General features: G+C 47.8%; 1 protein-coding gene across 5 annotated transcripts in view; it reads right to left on the reverse strand.

The window, feature by feature from the left end:
• Nucleotides 1-65: 65 nt before the first annotated feature.
• The window catches only part of fanca (FA complementation group A), a 76869-nt gene continuing 56526 nt past the window's right edge, over nucleotides 66-20408 (reverse strand). For 3 of the 5 annotated variants that reach the window (XM_082159636.1, XM_082159632.1, XM_082159633.1), the window contains 7 exons: nucleotides 19135-19264; nucleotides 18814-19012; nucleotides 18585-18660; nucleotides 18374-18503; nucleotides 8069-8152; nucleotides 1485-2118; nucleotides 66-394 (listed from right to left, as the gene is read on the reverse strand). In XM_082159636.1, coding sequence (XP_082015762.1) covers nucleotides 2056-2118; nucleotides 8069-8152; nucleotides 18374-18503; nucleotides 18585-18660; nucleotides 18814-19012; nucleotides 19135-19264 — 682 coding nt within the window. In that variant the 3' untranslated portion in view covers nucleotides 66-394; nucleotides 1485-2055. Of the gene's footprint in view, nucleotides 395-469; nucleotides 490-1030; nucleotides 1184-1484; nucleotides 2119-8068; nucleotides 8153-18373; nucleotides 18504-18584; nucleotides 18661-18813; nucleotides 19013-19134; nucleotides 19265-20408 lie in introns of those variants that run through there. The other 2 variants (XM_082159635.1, XM_082159634.1) reach the window with 2 other exon arrangements.

Here is a 20408-nt window from a genome sequence, read left to right on the forward strand (position 1 = left end):
CACACACACACACACACACACACACACTCTCTCTTCTGTTTAAATGAGTGTGATCTCACCAGGCTGCAGACATCAGTGACATCCTTCTTTTTGTTCACAACTGTTTATTGAGTTTTCTTTTGTTAAGGTCAGGAAATACAAAAATACAAAGCAAAAAGCAACTATAGAACCTGGAAGCCAGCGCACACCACTGGACATCTGATGTGTCGGTGCTGTCGAGAGGTCATGACATCATCACATCAGTGTGGAGAGATCATCACATCACATCTGGTGCGGTCTGAAGTCAAAGCACCACCTGACGTGAACTATATTAGGTGTGTTTATGTTGCTGGAAGCGATCGCTCTAGTTTCGGGCAGAGATTCATGTAACAGTTTAGTTTTACACACTCACAGGCTACACACACACACACACACACTCACACTCACAGGCTACACACACACACACACACACACACACACAGGCTACACACACACACACACACACACACACTCACACTCACAGGCTACACACACACACACTCACACACACTCACAGGCTACACACACACACACACACACACTCACACTCACAGGCTACACACACACACACACACACACACACACAGGCTACACACACACACACTCACAGGCTACACACACACTCACACTCACAGGCTACACACACACACACACACACACACACTCACAGGCTACACACACACACACACACACACACACACACACACACACACACACACTCACAGGCTACACACACACACACACACACACACACACACTCACACTCACAGGCTACACACACACACACACACACTCACACTCACAGGCTACACACACACACACACACACACACACACACTCACTCACACTCACAGGCTACACACACACACACACACACACACACTCACTCACAGGCTACACACACACACACACACACAGACTCACACTCACAGGCTACACACACACACACACACACACACACACTCACACTCACAGGCTACACACACACACACACACACACACTCACACTCACAGGCTACACACACACACACACACACACTCACAGGCTACACACACACACACACACACACACACACACACACACACACACACTCACAGGCTACACACACACACACACACACACACACACACTCACAGGCTACACACACACACACACACACACACACTCACACTCACAGGCTACACACACACACACACACACACACACACTCACACTCACAGGCTACACACACACACACACACACACACTCACAGGCTACACACACACACACACACACACACACTCACACTCACAGGCTACACACACACACACACACACACACACTCACACTCACAGGCTACACACACACACACACACACACACACACACACTCACACTCACAGGCTACACACACACACACACACACTCACAGGCTACACACACACACACACACACACACACACTCACAGGCTACACACACACACACACACACACACACACACACACTCACAGGCTACACACACACACTCACAGGCTACACACACACACACACACACACACACACACACACTCACAGCAAAACCCCAATCTGGTTGAACAAACTCTTGAGTGTGAGTCAGGTTAGTGTTGAGCAAACACCGTGCTCACTGTGACGTCCTGTAACCTCAGGGCTTGTGATGAACGAGTGATTAGCCAATCACACGGAGCGAGTGTGGTTCACGACTCTGCTGAGATCGCTACAGGAATATCAAGAGTTTAATCATTTACACAGGTTCACAGAGAGCTTCAAACACAAGCTCGGCCATTTTAAAAGCTGAATATTAACTGAAAAAGTAATTGTTCAAGTGTAATGCATTAAGGATATACACTTCATATGAAATGCATATAGATGTCCGTCAGCGCTGCTGTAGTGGGCGTGGCTTCACTGTTCTGGATTCTGATTGGAGGGTTCTGGTTTCCATGAGAGCAGTCAGAGGTCAGAGTTCATCAGGGTTTATTCTTGCACTCAGCCAGTCACGTGTTCCTGAAGGCGTCACCTGTGCGAGCGCCGCTGTTGGTCATGTGACGTGTGCGAGCGCCGCTGAGATCTCTGCGTCCAGTTCCTCGTACTCCGAGCACAGCTGCGGGAGAAAACACACACACACACACACACTCAGAACTGCATCGATTCACCGTTTAACGTCACACATTCTTTTTGTTTATATTGCTAAATATAAGTTACTCATCATCAGATATTGTCTAATATTGCCTATCACATTAATCTGACATCACTAGCTTTTATCTAAATCGTTATCGCTAGCACAGCACGCTAGTTTTTTACTAGCCTGTTAACGTGCCATCTCACGCCTTTTACGAGTCCATCAAACAACTGTGGTGAGTAGGATCAGTCAGCAAACACAGTGAGTAATGTCTTCTCCTGTTAGTGTCACATGTTTAACATAGCCTTCTCTGTCAGCGGTCAGGGCTTCACATGTGATAAATGCAGGGAGATAGTAAAGCTGACGGAGAGGATTTCAGAACTAGAGACACGCATCCAAACTTTAATCGAGGTTAATTGTAAGAGTGCAAGGGCTTTAGATACTGCTTTGGATGCGATTAGCTTAGTGAACTCTGTACATTGTTCGGTTCCGGCTGAAGTAGAGCCCGTGCAGCAGGGCAACTGAGTGACGGTGAGACGCTGTAGTCGCGGGACAAAACACCGCTCTTCCGTTCCGATTACAACATTAACCCTCTGAGGTCGAGATGGATTTTCTTCACATAGCAGCAACATAAACTTAAATTACTCCGTCATTTATGGTCATACAGAAAAAAGAAATATAAAAAAAGAATCTGTGATATTTCTACTTTTGTATGTGTCCACTTACAATCAAATCAAAACATTGTGCTTTTGTAAAATAAAGAAAATAAACAGGGTGTGCGTTCTGCCTCTCCGTCGCGGTGAACTTTTTTTTCTTGAGCACGTCTATAAACTGAAACAAAACTCAGCGAATACTTCTCACACATTTATGAGCCATATACCTTTATACACATTTAAGTGTGTACTTTTAAATGATCGGATTCAAACTGAAAACAAATATTCTCTGTTTAAGTAATTTGTATAAAACCAACAGGATGTCCAGTATCTCAAACGCTTGCTAATTACTTTTTAATTCGGCCACGCCCACTCGCGCAAAAGAGATTCACATGCAAATCTCCACATGGAACGCGAACGCCCTCGTTACCTCAAACACAAAACACCAAAACACTTCACAAGTCTCTGCTTTTCGTCGAGTTTGGAAGACACGTCTGAGCTTACATTGGATTTACCTCAGAAGAAGAAGAACGCGATTTGAAGACAAGAAAGATGTAAGGTAAGAAATTCTTACTTATTAGTTTATGGTATTGTTGCATAAACTTCACATTGCAGTTGAACTGTTGCTAGATATATGGTGAATATTATACTATTTAGACCCGTGTTTCCTGTTAAATACTGTTTGTGGATATCTGCTCAAACATAGATATGTATAACCATAATGTTTAATATTTTGGAGCGCGATCGCGTTTGAAAAGCAAAATGCACCAAACATTAGGCTTTATGTTTTTACTATTATCTCATTTCATATCATCATAACGAATGGAAACATTTGAAGTAACATAAGATAATCAATATATTTTTCTCTAGCGTAGTTGTTCCTGAAATCTTTTGGAAGATTTATAGGCTGCTATTATATAGGTTATTGTTATTATTATTTTATGCAGTACTGCGCATAGCTTATGCCTACAAGGCACAACAAACCTGGGGCCAGTTGCATAAACATAGCCATTATGTTAAGACTGTGTCTTAAGAACTAGTATGATCAACTAGAAATTAGTTAGGGGGAATCAGTCTCACTGTTCGGTGTCAAATTAGACCAATCTACGTTTTTATGTTACTGACTTTTAAAAGTTATTAACAGTTTTAAAGAATAAAATTGGAGGACTAACTTGTAAGACTAGTCTTAACAGTTTATGCAACTGGCCACTGGTGTTCATTATATTATATTGTTGGAAACATTTGTGTGTGTGTGTGTGTGTGTGTGTGTGTGTATTCTGTGAATATTCACAGCAATTTTAACCAGAAAAATCTAAAATGTATTCCCAAAATCGTGCAGGCCTAGTTTCTCTTGATACCAGTATGTTCACTTTTTTCTTTTCTTTCAGGGACCAGATGCAACTGAGTCCTGCTGACTTCAACATTCACATGAGTCTCTGTACATGAACATGGTAAAGTGAAAATCAAACACCTTGGAAATGAAAGGTAGGCCTATGTACAATGTTTTTAGGAATGGCACAAAGGTCTCTGTCTTTGGATCATTGTTTTCAATGTGCTCTTTTGTCATTTGTATTTTTGGATTATGTTGTGTTGTAAATAAATCCAAACAATCTAAAAGCCATTCTTTTTTAAATCTCCTCATTCTTTGTGCAAGGTTGCTCTGAATGACAGGGCCTGATCGCTCCTAATAGGGCAGTTAGGGGAGTGTCTTTGTCTTTCTCAGGTGTTAAAAGCTTACATATTCATGAGATGATCACGCCTCTTCGCATAAGGCTTTTCCACACAAAACACGTCTTAGAAATTTAAAATCAATATATTGTCTTATCTGAATGAGCAGTCAGGGTGATTTTCAGATAGTTTTGGAGCAAATATTCTAGGCTACGTGATACAATTTTCAAAAGTCTTGTGAAGAAATAATCAGTATGGGTTTCATGGCCTTATTTCAGTGACAATTTTTTTTGGTATTTTCACAAACCACGCATAAATGTCATTATCTCAAAACTACAAACTTTTACATACATGCTGCTGATATATTATTGTAGCAGAGTTTGTGCTGAATACAGTGTAATTAGACTTTAGCCATGAAAATGTCACTAGTAACAGAAAAAAACACAAAGGTCAGAGCATGTCAGAACACCTCCAGGGCCCAGAAAACAGCTCAGACCTCAGAGGGTTAAACAGGTTTTAAGCAAATTTAAAAGTGCTGGCTAATGCTAATCGTAAATTCTCTAAGATCATTATTCACGTCGGCACTAATGATGTTCGACTCCGCCAGTCGGAGATCACCAAAATTAATATTAAAGAGGTGTATGAACTCGCAAGTATGATGTCAGGCACTGTAATTTGCTCTGGTCCCCTTCCTGTTTGCAGGAGTGATGAGATAGTTACTAGATTGTGTTCACTGAATCGCTGGCTGTCTAAGTGGTGTCCGCAAAATAATATAGAATTCATAGACAACTGGAAAAGTTTTTGAGGCAGACCATTTATAAAACTGTGTGTACGCCAGAACCTGCGCAGAATCCCCAGTCAGAGGAAGACTGTGAACATGCGTCTCCTCCCCGAAATAACCATATCTGAGCTTACAACGCCTCGTTTACTGTGCATATCCTCATCTGCATATCATTTGCATATGCAGATTCATCCACGTGACACCATGTTTAACGGTACAAGACATTATGAGAATATGAGATGCGGATGTGCGTCACATTACACTGATAACAATCATTTAGTAGCCGATCCTCGCCTTGTGTTTGAATAAAGTCAAATTGTGTAAAATACATTTCAGAGAAAGTTTTTCTCAATCTTCTCCACTGGCCAAATAGTGTTTTTAATTGATTTATATTTTTAATGGAAACAGATATATTGTGCATTATTTGTCCACAGGAAAAGTGTTCAAAAGCAGCGCATCCATTACTAATATTTCTATTTATTGGAATATAATGTTTTTTGTAACTTCTCGGTAATGATTCCATGTAATTTAAGAGCTTAACTCCATTAATGAGAGTGGCATATTTAATCTAAATGTGTATATCAGATGTAAAACATTCTTTGATATTAATTTTCTTCAGTGTGGGCCTCTGAGGTGAGTTCATGAGACGAGAACTGAGAAGATGACACAGATGGGTCTCGATGTAGTGTTTACAATGGTTCTAAAGTGTGCATTTTTCCTGGATGTCCGAATCGTGAGAAACCAACGAGAAAACGTAAAAGTGCCTTACCAATGCCGCAAAATGAACGGCTTACCTTTCACACTTTCCCATCACATGATCGTGAGCGTCATCTTCTCAGTTCTTGCGCATGTGTCGTGGCGATCTCGTGAAGGAATACCAAAAGTCGTTATTTTTGTTTTTTTAAACACAAAAAGTATTCTCGTCGCTTGATAAACTTAAGGTTGAGCCACTGTAGTCACTTTAACTATTTCAACAATGTCTGTACTAACTTTTCTGGGCTGGCAGAATTTCAATTTTTTTTTTTTTTTTTTTTTAAATGAACATCTTTCTCGTTAAACTTTATTTAAATATATAAAAAAAAAAATGTATGAGCCCAAATATTCAAATGCAATATTTTTGAAAAATGCCCATCCCTACTCGCTACATCACAAGAAGAATGTTATCTAGGCCAGTGGTTCCCAAACTTTTTGAAAGCATGGCACCCCTTTGTAGTGTTTTTTTTTCCACGGCACCCTAACCCAATTAAACTAAACGAACATATGTGCATACATATATATACAATTATATCCAGATGAGCAAACAACCAATGAAGCATAAACAGCAGCATGAATTTATTATGAATGCATTACAACAGACATAATATGAGGCGAAACAACCCCTTCAGATGAATCATCAGTCCATTAATAACTGGACACACGTCAACAGACTGATTTTAACCAATAAGGCTACTGTATGTGAGAATCATTGGAATAAAACAGATTTAAAGATACTTAACTCTTTAAATAATAAACAACTCCAAATATTTTTGCATATGTTGGTGTTTTGATATGATTTTAAAATATGCTGTAAACAGGGTTAGCCTATTATAGTTTTGCATTTTTTCATTAGTTTTTATTTTTATTTCGTTTTGACTTTTTGTTTTCAAATTCAGTTTAGTTTTAATTAGTTTTTAAAGTGGGTTTGCTAGTTTAGTTTATTTTTTATTTTTTGAAAATGCTTAGTTTTCGTTTAGTTTTTATTAGTTTTAGTGTTAGTTTTAGTCTTTTTTTTTGTAATTTGGGTTATTTGTCAGGGGCAAGATTCAAAAAGACATAATAACATAACATTATTTAATATTTGAATCACAGCTTATATAGTGTTTTGACATCGACAACCACAACCAAAAAGTGAATTTTTCCTCAAACTTGCGACTAGTTCACTTTCTAAAGAAGGCGCAATCGCTTCTCGGGTCGACAATAACACACTGACAAATTTATATTCAGAATTTAAAATATTTTTATACCACTTTTTAATGTGTGATTGTGTAAAGGTGTTCACGAGATAGAGAGACCAACCTTTCGCGAACTTGCTTTCAACGTCGAACGAACACTCGTTCTCATGGAGACGCGGTGTGCACGGAGGGGAGGAGCTGTGTGTGTGTGTGTGTGTGTGTGTGTGTGTGTGTGTGTGTGTGTGTGTGTGTGTGTGTGTGTGTGTGTGTGTGTGTGTGCGCGCGCGCATGTGAGAGACGCATGAGTGACAGAGAGAGCAGGGAAAGGAAATGCAGCTGAACGAATACGCTGCGTGTTTTAAATAGCGTTTTTTCCCACCTAGTTTTCGTTTTTTCGTTCGTTTTCGTTAACGATTATAACCTTGGCTGTAAAAGGTTATTATATGGTACGATAGTTATTTTAGGCTGTTTAAATTGGAAAATAAAGCTGAGATTCTGCGGCACCCCTAGCCAGTTGTCACGGCACCCCAGGGTGCCGCGGCACCCACTTTGGGAACCACTGATCTAGGCTAATGTTAGTCTGTTTATTCCGAGGTTTACTGTGATCAGCCGGATCCGGATCTGATGCAAGAGTTATTTTAGTCAATTAAGTTTTAAATATGAATATTTTTCTTACAGGAACGCATCGCTTCACTTCAGAAGGCCTTTATTAACCCATCAGAGCCGCTTCGAGCACTTCTACCATGCATGGAAGCACTTTGATGGACTTCCAAAAAAATATACCCACTGACTCCCATTATAAGGACCACTCATCTCTATACCTCTACTTGTGAGCGTGTGTGTGTGTGTGTGTGTGTGTGTGTGTGTGTGTGTGTGTGTGTGTGTGTGAGAGAGAGTACCTGTTTTCTCTGGCTGAGCGTCAGACAGGTGTGTGAGCTCAGAGAGATGCTGCTCATCAGCAGTTTACGGGCCTCCAGCAGGACCTGAGAGAGACACACAGGACAGAAGACTGAAGCTGTGTTGAGTGTGTGTGTGTGTGTGTGTGTGTGTGTGTGTGAGTGTGTTTGTGTGTGTGCGTGCGTGCGTGCGTGAGTGCGTGCGTGCGTGAGAGTGCGTGAGTGAGTGAGTGAGTGAGTGAGTGCGTGCGTGCGTGCGTGCATGCGTGAGTGAGTTTGTGTGCGTGAGTGTGTTTGTGTGCGTGCGTGCGTGCGTGCGTGAGTTTGTGCGTGAGTTTGTGCGTGAGTGAGTGAGTGAGCGTGAGTGCGTGCGTGAGTTTGTGTGTGTGCGTGCGTGCGTGAGTGAGTTTGTGTGTGTGCGTGCGTGCGTGCGTGAGTGAGTGCGTGAGTGAGTGCGTGAGTGAGTGAGTGAGTTTGTGTGCGTGTGTGCGTGCGTGCGTGAGTTTGTGCGTGAGTGAGTGAGTGCGTGAGTGCGTGTGCGTGCGTGAGTGCGTTTGTGTGCGTGCGTGCGTGAGTTTGTGTGCGTGCGTGCGTGTGTGTGCGTGCGTGCGTGAGTGAGTTTGTGTGCGTGCGTGCGTGCGTGAGTTTGTGCGTGAGTGAGTGAGTGAGTGCGTGCGTGCGTGATTGTGTGAGTGAGTGAGTTTGTGTGTGTGCGTGAGTGAGTGCGTGCGTGCGTGATTGTGTGAGTGAGTGAGTTTGTGCGTGAGTGAGTTTGTGTGTGTGCGTGGTGAGTGAGTGAGTGAGTGCGTGAGTGCGTGTGTGTGCGTGCGTGCGTGAGTGAGTGAGTGCGTGAGTGCGTGTGTGTGCGTGCGTGAGTGAGTGAGTGCGTGAGTGCGTGCGTGCGTGCGTGCGTGAGTTTGTGCGTGAGTGAGTGAGTGAGTGAGTGAGTGAGTGCGTGAGTGCGTGAGTTTGTGTGTGTGCGTGAGTGAGTGCGTGCGTGCGTGATTGTGTGAGTGAGTGAGTTTGTGCGTGAGTGAGTTTGTGTGTGTGCGTGGTGAGTGAGTGCGTGAGTGCGTGAGTTTGTGTGTGTGCGTGAGTGAGTGCGTGCGTGATTGTGTGAGTGAGTGAGTGAGTTTGTGTGCGTGAGTGAGTGCGTGCGTGCGTGAGTTTGTGTGTGTGCGTGAGTGAGTGAGTGAGTTTGTGTGTGTGCGTGAGTGAGTGAGTGCGTGAGTGAGTGAGTTTGTGTGTGTGTGTGCGTGCGTGCGTGCGTGCGTGCGTGCGTGCGTGCGTGATTGAGTGAGTTTGTGTGTGTGTGCGTGAGTGAGTGCGTGCGTGCGTGAGTTTGTGTGTGCGTGCGTGAGTGAGCGTGAGTGCGTGAGTGAGTGAGTTTGTGTGTGTGTGTGCGTGCGTGCGTGCGTGCGTGATTGAGTGAGTTTGTGTGTGTGTGCGTGAGTGAGCGTGAGTGCGTGCGTGAGTTTGTGCGTGAGTGAGTGAGTGAGCGTGAGTGCGTGCGTGAGTTTGTGTGTGTGCGTGAGTGTGTGCGTGCGTGCGTGAGTGATTGTGTGAGTGAGTGAGTGAGTTTGTGTGTTAGTGTGCGTGAGTGCGTGCGTGCGTGCGTGAGTTTGTGTGTGTGCGTGAGTGTGTGTGTGTGCGTGCGTGCGTGAGTTTGTGTGCGTGCGTGAGTGAGTGAGTGCGTGAGTGAGTGAGTGCGTGAGTTTGTGCGTGATTGTGTGAGTGAGTGAGTTTGTGCGTGAGTGAGTTTGTGTGTGTGCGTGGTGAGTGAGTGCGTGAGTGCGTGAGTTTGTGTGTGTGCGTGAGTGAGTGCGTGCGTGATTGTGTGAGTGAGTGAGTGAGTTTGTGTGCGTGAGTGAGTGCGTGCGTGCGTGAGTTTGTGTGTGTGCGTGAGTGAGTGAGTGAGTTTGTGTGTGTGCGTGAGTGAGTGAGTGCGTGAGTGAGTGAGTTTGTGTGTGTGCGTGCGTGCGTGCGTGCGTGCGTGCGTGCGTGATTGAGTGAGTTTGTGTGTGTGTGCGTGAGTGAGTGCGTGCGTGCGTGAGTTTGTGTGTGCGTGCGTGCGTGCGTGCCTGCGTGAGTTTGTGCGTGAGTGAGTTTGTGTGTGTGCGTGAGTGTGTGCGTGCGTGAGTGATTGTGTGAGTGAGTGAGTGAGTTTGTGTGTTAGTGTGCGTGCGTGCGTGCGTGAGTTTGTGTGTGTGCGTGAGTGTGTGTGTGTGCGTGCGTGCGTGCGTGAGTTTGTGTGCGTGCGTGAGTGAGTGAGTGCGTGAGTGAGTGAGTGCGTGAGTTTGTGCGTGAGTGTGAGTGAGTGCGTGAGTTTGTGTGTGTGTGCGTGAGTGAGTGAGCGTGAGTGAGTGAGTGTGTTTGTGTGTGCGTGCGTGCGTGCGTGAGTGAGTGAGCTTGTGTGCGTGCGTGAGTGAGTTTGTGTGTGTGTGCGTGAGTGAGTTTGTGTGTGCGTGAGTGCGTGCGTGTGTGCGTGCGTGCGTGAGTGAGTTAGTTTGTGTGTGTGCGTGAGTGCGTGCGTGCGTGCGTGAGTGAGTTTGTGTGTGTGCGTGCGTGCGTGAGTGAGTTTGTGTGTGTGCGTGAGTGTGCGTGCGTGAGTGAGTTTGCGTGTGTGCGTGAGTGAGTGAGTTTGTGTGTGCGTGAGTGAGTGAGTTTGTGCGTGCGTGAGTGAGTGCGTGCGTGCGTGCGTGTGTGTGCGTGCGTGAGTGCGTGCGTGCGTGAGTGAGTTTGTGTGTGTGCGTGAGTGAGTGAGTGAGTGAGTGAGTTTGTGTGTGTGCGTGAGTGAGTGCGTGAGTGCGTGAGTTTGTGTGTGCGTGAGTGAGTGCGTGCGTGCGTGATTGTGTGAGTGAGTGAGTGAGTTTGTGTGTGAGTGAGTGCGTGAGATTGTGCGTGAGTGAGTGAGTTTGTGTGTGTGCATGAGTGTGTGTGCGTGAGTGTGTGTGCGTGAGTGTGTGTGCGTGCGTGCGTGAGTGAGTGAGTGAGTGAGTGCGTGAGTTTGTGCGTGAGTGAGTGAGTGAGTTTGTGTGTGTGCGTGAGTGAGTTTGTGTGTGTGCGTGAGTGAGTTTGTGTGTGCGTGAGTGCGTGCGTGCGTGAGTTTGTGTGTGTGCGTGAGTGAGTGAGTGCGTGCGTGCGTGCGTGCGTGAGTGAGTTTGTGTGTGAGTGAGTGAGTGCGTGAGTGTGTGTGTGTGTGCGTGAGTGAGTGTGTGTGTGTGTGCGTGAGTGAGTGAGTGAGTGAGTGAGTTTGTGTGTGTGCGTGAGTGAGTGAGTGCGTGAGTGAGTGCGTGAGTGCGTGAGTTTGTGTGTGTGCGTGAGTGAGTGCGTGCGTGCGTGCGTGCTTGTGTGAGTGAGTGAGTTTGTGTGTGAGTGAGTGCGTGAGATTGTGCGTGAGTGAGTGAGTGAGTTTGTGTGTGTGCGTGAGTGTGTGTGCGTGAGTTTGTGTGCGTGCGTGCGTGCGTGCGTGAGTGAGTGAGTGAGTGAGTGAGTTTGTGCGTGAGTGAGTGAGTTTGTGTGTGTGCGTGAGTGAGTGAGTGCGTGAGTTTGTGTGTGTGCGTGAGTGAGTTTGTGTGCGTGAGTGCGTGCGTGCGTGAGTTTGTGTGTGTGCGTGAGTGAGTGAGTGCGTGCGTGCGTGCGTGCGTGAGTTTGTGTGTGAGTGAGTGAGTGCGTGAGTTTGTGCGTGAGTGAGTGAGTTTGTGTGTGTGCGTGAGTGAGTGCGTGAGTGCGTGCGTGAGTTTGTGTGCGTGCGTGCGTGCGTGAGTGAGTGCGTGAGTTTGTGTGTGTGCGTGAGTGAGTGCGTGCGTGCGTGATTGTGTGAGTGAGTGAGTGAGTTTGTGCGCGTGAGTGAGTGCGTGCGTGCGTGAGTTTGTGTGTGTGCGTGAGTGAGTGAGTGAGTGAGTTTGTGTGTGCGCGTGAGTGAGTGAGTGCGTGAGTTTGTGTGTGTGCGTGCGTGCGTGCGTGCGTGCGTGAGTGAGTGAGTTTGTGTGTGTGCGTGAGTGCGTGCGTGCGTGCGTGAGTTTGTGTGTGTGCGCGTGCGTGCGTGCGTGCGTGCGTGCGTGAGTTTGTGCGTGAGTGAGTGAGTGAGCGTGAGTGCGTGCGTGAGTTTGTGTGTGTGCGTGAGTGTGAGTGCGTGCGTGCGTGAGTGATTGTGTGAGTGAGTGAGTTTGTGTGTGTGTGCGTGAGTGCGTGCGTGCGTGCGTGCGTGCGTGTGAGTGCGTGCGTGAGTTTGTGTGTGCGTGAGTGTGTGTGTGTGTGTGTGCGTGCGTGCGTGAGTTTGTGTGCGTGCGTGCGTGCGTGAGTTTGTGTGCGTGCGTGAGTTTGTGTGCGTGCGTGAGTGAGTGAGTGTGTGAGTGAGTGAGTGCGTGAGTGCGTGAGTTTGTGCGTGAGTGTGAGTGAGTGCGTGAGTTTGTGTGTGTGTGCGTGAGTGAGTGAGTGAGCGTGAGTGAGTGAGTGAGTTTGTGTGTGCGTGCGTGCGTGTGCGTGTGCGTGAGTGAGTGAGTGAGTGAGTGAGTGAGTTTGTGTGCGTGCGTGAGTGATTGTGTGAGTGAGTGAGTGAGTTTGTGTGTGTGCGTGAGTGCGTGCGTGCGTGCGTGCGTGCGTGAGTTTGTGTGTGCGTGAGTGAGTGAGTGAGTTTGTGTGTGCGTGAGTGAGTGAGTTTGTGTGTGCGTGAGTGAGTGCGTGCGTGCGTGTGTGTGCGTGCGTGAGTGCGTGAGTTTGTGCGTGAGTGAGCGTGTGAGTTTGTGTGTGTGCGTGAGTGTGTGCGTGCGTGAGTTTGTGTGCGTGCGTGAGTGAGTGAGTGCGTGAGTGAGTGAGTGAGTGAGTGCGTTTGTGTGTGTGTGCGTGAGTGAGTGCGTGAGTTTGTGTGTGTGCGTGAGTGAGTGCGTGCGTGAGTGCGTGAGTGAGTGCGTGAGTTTGTGTGTGTGCGTGAGTGCGTGCGTGCGTGCGTGAGTGAGTGCGTGCGTGCGTGAGTGATTGTGTGAGTGAGTGAGTGAGTTTGTGTGTGTGTGTGTGAGTGAGTGCGTGCGTGCGTGAGTTTGTGTGTGCGTGAGTGAGTGAGTGCGTGCGTGAGTGAGTGAGTGAGTTTGTGTGTGTGTGTGCGTGTGCGTGAGTGAGTGAGTTTGTGTGTGTGCGTGAGTGAGTGAGTGAGTGCGTGAGTGAGTGAGTGAGTGAGTGCGTGAGTGAGTGAGTGAGTTTGTGTGTGTGCGTGAGTGAGTGAGTGAGTTTGTGTGTGCGTGAGTGAGTGAGTGAGTTTTATGTGTGCGTGAGTGAGTGAGTGAGAGTGAGCGTGAGTGCGTGCGTGCGTGAGTTTGTGTGTGTGCGTGAGTGTGTGCGTGCGTGCGTGAGTGAGTTTGTGTGTGTGCGTGAGTGAGTGAGTGAGTGAGTGAGTGAGTGAGTGTGAGTGAGTGAGTGAGTGAGTGTGTGCGTGCGTGCGTTTGTGTGTGTGCTGAGTGAGTGAGTTTGTGTGCGTGCGTGCGTTTGTGTGTGTGCGTGAGTGAGTGAGTGAGTGAGTTTGTGTGTGTGCGTGAGTGCGTGCGTGCGTGAGTGAGTTTGTGTGTGTGCGTGAGTGAGTGTGCGTGCGTGCGTGAGTTTGTGTGTGTGCGTGCGTGCGTGCGTGAGTGAGTTTGTGTGTGTGCGTGAGTGAGTTTGTGAGTGAGTGAGTTTGTGTGTGCGTGAGTGAGTGAGTTTGTGTGTGTGCTAGTGTTGCATGGTGTACCGATACTTCAAAAGTATCGCGATACTCGGAAATGAAAAACGTCACGATACCTACATTTTTCAGTATCGATACTAAAAAAAAAAAAAAAAAAAAACGCCTCCCTATGGACGTCTGTGTTTTTTTCCTGACGCACGCAGCAAAGAACCTGCCGCTGTCAGTGTCATGTGACAAAACACTACAGCGAGATGGCTGCATGTGCGAGCACAAGTGGTCCACGACTCGTAGAAAAAGATGACGCGAGGAGTGACATATGGAAGTACGTTGCCTACCTTGCTCTGTTGCACGGTGCACCGATACTTCAAAAGTAAATCGGAAATTAAAAACGTCACGATTCCTTAATTTATTAGTATCGATACTTCTAAGAATGACTGCGTTCCAGATTTGTAAGGCCGGTGACACACTGGCTGCGTGTCGTGTCCGTTTTTATTTCGGCTCCCATGTTAACTGCCTGCGTGACACACGCGTCTGGGCGCAGCTCGAGACGCGCGGAAAACGCGTGCATGCTACAAATAGAACCGACGCCTATTTTTCACGCGACACGCAAGCGTGTTGGAAGCGTTTCCAGGCAAAATAGAATAGGAAAAGATGTTTCTATGTCATTTTGACACGAATACATATTAATAAATGACATTTTGATGTTTGAACGTTTTGACATAAATACAATAAATGTCATTTAAAAAAAATATTATCGATTTTCAAATATTGCACCTCTCAATACAGAACGAATTATTCTGTAGCCTATTTTGCCGTCAACACTGCCGATGTTGTCTTTGCTGCTATATATTTATGTTTAACATGAAGTATAGGCCTTCCACACATCTCTCTCTCCCCACGTCAAATATATCACCAATGAGGCTTATCATATGTTACCAATATTAAACATTGTTTAATATAATCACTGTTCATATTTTTATTCAAAGTTCAGAATCAAGATAAAGCTCTTATGTTTCTTATGATAAATGAGATAATGCTGCTAAATTTATATATTTTTTTACCTTGAATGTCATTGCTCTAATTAATTTTTTATATTTTTATATTTCATATTTTGTTCAAATGTTTAATATATCTGCTGTTCATATGTTAATTTATTAGTGTGTTATATGATTAGAATGTTGTCCCGGTTTTAAAATAAAGCACAGCAATGATATTTGAGAGTGTTTCTCCCTTTTCAGGAAAAGTATCGAAAAAGTATCGAAATCGCAATACTTGACTTGGTATCGGTATCGAAACAATAATTTTGGTATCGTGACAACACTAGTGTGTGCGTGCGTGCGTGAGTGAGTTTGTGTGTGAGTGAGTGCGTGCGTGCGTGAGTGAGTTTGTGTGTGTGCGTGAGTGAGTGAGTGAGTTTGTGTGTGTGCGTGAGTGAGTGAGTGAGAGTGCGTGAGTGAGTTGTGTGTGTGAGTGAGTGAGCGAGAGTGCGTGCGTGCGTGCGTGCGTGCGTGAGTTTGTGTGTGTGCGTGAGTGTGTGCGTGCGTGAGTGTGTGTGTGAGTGAGTTTGTGTGTGAGTGAGTGAGTGAGTGAGTTTGTGTGTGTGCGTGAGTGAGTGAGTGAGTTTGTGTGTGTGCGTGCGTGCGTGCGTGCGTGCGTGCGTGCGTGCGTGCGTGCGTGCGTGCGTGCGTGAGTTTGTGTGTGTGCGTGAGTGTGTGCGTGCGTGAGTGTGTGTGTGAGTGAGTTTGTGTGTGAGTGAGTGAGTGAGTGAGTTTGTGTGTGAGTGAGTGAGTGAGTGAGTTTGTGTGTGCGTGAGTGAGTGAGTGTGCGTGCGTTTGTGTGTGTGCGTGAGTGAGTGAGTGAGTGAGTTTGTGTGTGTGTGTGCGTGTGTGCGTGCGTGCGTGCGTTTGTGTGTGTGCGTGAGTGAGTGAGTGAGTTTGTGTGTGTGCGTGAGTGAGTGAGCGTGCGTGCGTGCGTTTGTGTGTGTGCGTGAGTGAGTGAGCGTGCGTGCGTGCGTTTGTGTGTGTGCGTGAGTGAGTGCGTGCGTGAGTGAGTTTCTGTGTGTGCGTGAGTGTGCGTGCGTGCGTGCGTGCGTGCGTGAGTGAGTTTGTGTGTGTGCGTGAGTGTGTGTGCGCGTGCGTGAGTTTGTGTGTGTGCGTGAGTGTGCGTGCGCGTGCGTGAGTGAGTTTGTGTGTGTGCGTGTGTGCGTGCGTGAGTGAGTGAGCGTGCGTGCGTTTGTGTGTGTGCGTGAGTGTGCGTGCGCGTGCGTGAGTGAGTTTGTGTGTGTGCGTGTGTGCGTGCGTGAGTGAGCGTGCGTGCGTGCGTTTGTGTGTGTGCGTGAGTGAGTTTGTGTGTGTGTGTGCGTGCGTGCGTGCGTGCGTGCGTGCGTTTGTGTGTGTGCGTGAGTGAGTGAGTTTGTGTGTGTGCGTGAGTGAGTGAGCGTGCGTGCGTGCGTTTGTGTGTGTGCGTGAGTGAGTGAGTGAGTGAGTTTGTGTGTGTGTGCGTGCGTGAGTGAGTTTGTGTGTGTGCGTGAGTGTGCGTGCGTGCGTGCGTGCGCGTGAGTGCGTGCGTGAGTGTGCGTGCGTGAGTGAGTTTGTGTGTGTGCGTGTGTGCGTGCGCGTGCGTGAGTGAGTTTGTGTGTGAGTGAGTGAGTGCGTGCGTGCGTGAGTGAGTGCGTGTGTGTGCGTGAGTGTGCGTGCGTGCGTGCGTGAGTGAGTTTGTGTGTGTGCGTGAGTGTGTGTGCGCGTGCGTGAGTTTGTGTGTGTGCGTGAGTGTGCGTGCGTGAGTGAGTTTGTGTGTGTGCGTGAGTGAGTGAGTTTGTGTGTGCGTGAGTGAGTGAGTGAGTTTGTGTGTGCGTGAGTGAGTGCGTGCGTGCGTGCGTGAGTTTGTGTGTGAGTGAGTGCGTGCGTGCGTGCGTGCGTGAGTGAGTGAGTGAGTTTGTGCGTGAGTGAGTGCGTGCGTGCGTGCGTGCGTGCGTGCGTGCGTGAGTGAGTGAGTTTGTGTGTGTGCGTGAGTGAGTGAGTGAGAGTGCGTGAGTGAGTTGTGTGTGTGCGTGAGTGAGTTTGTGTATGCGTGAGTGAGTGAGTGAGTGTGTGTGTGAGTGAGTGAGCGAGAGTGCGTGCGTGAGTTTGTGTGTGTGCGTGAGTGTGTGCGTGCGTGAGTGTGTGTGTGAGTGAGTTTGTGTGTGAGTGAGTGAGTGAGTTTGTGTGTGTGCGTGAGTGAGTGAGTGAGTTTGTGTGTGTGCGTGCGTGAGTGAGTGTGTGCGTGCGTGCGTGCGTGAGTGAGTGTGTGAGTGAGTGAGTTTGTGTGTGTGCGTGAGTGAGTGAGTGAGTTTGTGTGTGCGTGAGTGAGTGAGTGAGTGTGCGTGCGTGCGTGCGTGCGTTTGTGTGTGTGCGTGAGTGAGTGAGTGAGTTTGTGTGTGTGCGTGAGTGAGTGAGTGAGTGAGTGAGTGAGTTTGTGTGTGTGTGCGTGTGTGCGTGCGTGAGTGAGTGAGCGTGCGTGCGTGCGTTTGTGTGTGCGTGAGTGAGTGAGTGAGTTTGTGTGTGTGCGTGAGTGAGTGAGCGTGCGTGCGTGCGTTTGTGTGTGCGTGAGTGAGTGAGTGAGTGAGTTTGTGTGTGTGTGCGTGCGTGAGTGAGTTTGTGTGTGAGTGAGTGAGTGAGTGCGTGCGTGCGTGAGTGAGTGCGTGCGTGCGTGCGTGAGTGAGTTTGTGTGTGAGTGAGTGTGCGTGCGTGCGTGCGCGTGAGTGCGTGCGTGAGTGTGCGTGCGTGAGTGAGTTTGTGTGTGTGCGTGAGTGTGCGTGCGCGTGCGTGAGTGAGTTTGTGTGTGTGCGTGTGTGCGTGAGTGAGTTTGTGTGTGAGTGAGTGAGTGAGTGCGTGCGTGCGTGAGTGAGTGCGTGCGTGCGTGCGTGAGTTTGTGTGTGAGTGAGTGAGTGCGTGCGTGCGTGAGTGAGTGCGTGCGTGCGTGCGTGAGTGAGTTTGTGTGTGTGTGCGTGAGTGAGTGCGTGCGTGCGTGTGTGCGTGCGTGCGTGAGTGAGTTTGTGTGCGTGAGTGAGTGAGTGAGTTTGTGTGTGCGTGAGTGAGTTTGTGTGTGCGTGAGTGAGTGAATGAGTTTGTGTGTGCGTGAGTGAGTGCGTGAGTGAGTGAGTTTGTGTGTGAGTGAGTTTGTGTGTGAGTGAGTGCGTGCGTGCGTGCGTGCGTGAGTGAGTTTGTGTGTGCGTGAGTGAGTGCGTGCGTGCGTGAGTGAGTGAGTTTGTGAGTGCGTGCGTGTGTGCGTGCGTGCGTGAGTGAGTTTGTATGTGCGTGAGTGAGTTTGTGTGTGTGCGTGAGTGAGTGAGTGAGTTTGTGTGTGTGCGTGAGTGAGTGAGTGAGTGAGTTTGTGTGTGTGCGTGAGTGAGTGCGTGCGTGCGTGCGTGAGTGAGTTTGTGTGAGTGAGTGAGTTTGTGTGTGTGCGTGCGTGCGTGCGTGCGTGCGTGCGTGAGTGAGTTTGTGTGTGTGCGTGAGTGAGTGAGTGTGTGTGTGTGTGTGTGTGTGTGTGCGAGTGAGTGAGTGAGTGTGTGCAAGTGAGTGAGTGAGTGAGTGCGTGCGTGCGTGCGTGCGTGCGTGCGTGAGTGAGTGAGTGAGTGTGTGTGCGAGTGAGTGTGTGTGAGCGAGTGTTCTGACCTGCTGCTGTGTGTGTGAGCCGCTCATGAAAAGCTGACTGAGATCCCTGTAGCAGACGGCAGCTCTGTAGAGGAAGCCAGGAGATCGGATCGCTCGCGTCAGGACCTCTGAGTCCAGAGCAGAGAGGATGCTGGGAGATGAGCGCAGACACCATCAGCGCACACACACACACACAGAAAGCGTTAGACTGAAACATGAGCGTGTCTCTCACCTGTAGAAGGCAAACGGCATCAGTCTGAGGATCTGCGGAGACGCCACACGTGACGAGAAACCAGACAGTCTGTGATCTACCAAAGAAGAAGCAACCAATCACAACAGCATCACATGATCATGACACGGTGATGAAGTTTGATCACTGATTCTGTTATTCTCCCGTTTATCACGGTGAAGCTGCTGTGACATGATCTGTCCTGTGTAAAGCTGACGTGACTCATTCACACCTGATCCAGACTGATCAAACAGCAGCAGCCAATCAGGATCGTGCAGGAGGAGGTGAGTAAGGAGACCCGCGCCGGCGTCTCGGACACGCTTCACACACACGTCATCGGAGAGCGTCCGGGTCGTGTCGGGCGATACCTGTTCGTTCAGCTGAGCAGAGATGAGCTCCATCACACTGTAGAGGAACAGGAAGAGCCACACCTACACCAGAAAGGAAGAGCATCAGAACAGGAAGAGCATCGGGACAGGAAGTGCATCAGAACAGGAAGAGCATCGGGACAGGAAGTGCTCTCCCTGTAGGCCTGAGAGATCATGTGACTGACCTGATCCTTGTCGTCCAGCTGTGAGAGGACCTGTCTCCTGCTCTCGCATCTCCTGAGGACGCTGTGCAGAGCCTCGGCCAGCAGCCATGATGGAGCCGCCGGAGCCACGGACGCTAGTCCTCCAATCAGCCTAACACACACACACACACGTCAGAGAGGAAGCAGCCGATCTTACAGTCACAGGCTTTTAAGACCTTTCAGCAGGCCCGGCGCTACGGGGGGCAAAGGGGGCGTCGCCCCCCAGGAAAGACTTTGTGCCCCCCCAGTTCACATTCGAAAGGGAACTTGCACTGTGTCGATGACGCGATGGGGAACGCCCTCCACGTGAACCGGTGTCTGAAAAGCTTATCCAATCACGACAGTCGTTAATGACCAGCGACAGTCTATGACGTCACAACTAGCGCAACCCGGAAGTATAAAAGGGCCGTCCTGGAGAACATGTCATCTGGACTGTTTTGTTTGTAGCTTCAACCTGAAACTTCAAAAGGTCATCATGGCTCATCAAAACTGTGGATCCATGTCAAAGACATTGACACCAGAGGACACACACAACTTGTGCATTCCAGTGTGGGCTCAGAGCAAGCCTGATCAGTTCTTGAGGGAAGTGCTTAACTCCACTCTCGTCTGCCCTCTTCTCGGGGGACGAGGACAGACGTCTGTGCCAGGCGGTTCGGGTCCCGCTCGCGCTGAGGCAGAGCATAGGCTGGAATCAACAGACATATCTGCATGAGAAGGCTTCCTCCCCTGCAGGAGTTACTCTATTGAGGCCACCGCTCTGTCAAGCTACAGATGACAACTACAGAGTCGAGCGTTGGCCCTCATCAGGCCACCTTATACTAGAGCAGCAGTTCTCCTCTCACTCTTGAGAGTCGCTTTGAGATTATAGCTCTTAACTTCAGACATGTATATTTGTGTGAGGGCCGCCTCAATATAGAATAGAATAGAATAGAATTTTTATTGTCATTATACACGTATTGTACAACGAAATTGGATGCAATCTAATCAGTGCAACATTAAACAAAGTACAAATATAATATAAATAAATTAATAAAATAAAAATAAAATTCTAAATAGAATAAAAGACTAAAAACAATTTTCAAAAACAAAATCTCCCAAAAACATAACAGATCAATACACTTTATAATAAATAATGCATCTCCTAATACTGTATTTCAAATTGTGTTTAGTGCTGCTATTGCTTTAGGATAAAAACTGTTTTTTAATCTATTTGTTCGTGTCCTCATTGTCCTGTAACGTCTCCCAGAGGGCAGCAA

This window comes from Leuciscus leuciscus (assembly GCF_965113295.1).
Source record: "Leuciscus leuciscus genome assembly, chromosome: 25".
In the NCBI taxonomy this organism is placed as follows: domain Eukaryota; kingdom Metazoa; phylum Chordata; class Actinopteri; order Cypriniformes; family Leuciscidae; genus Leuciscus; species Leuciscus leuciscus.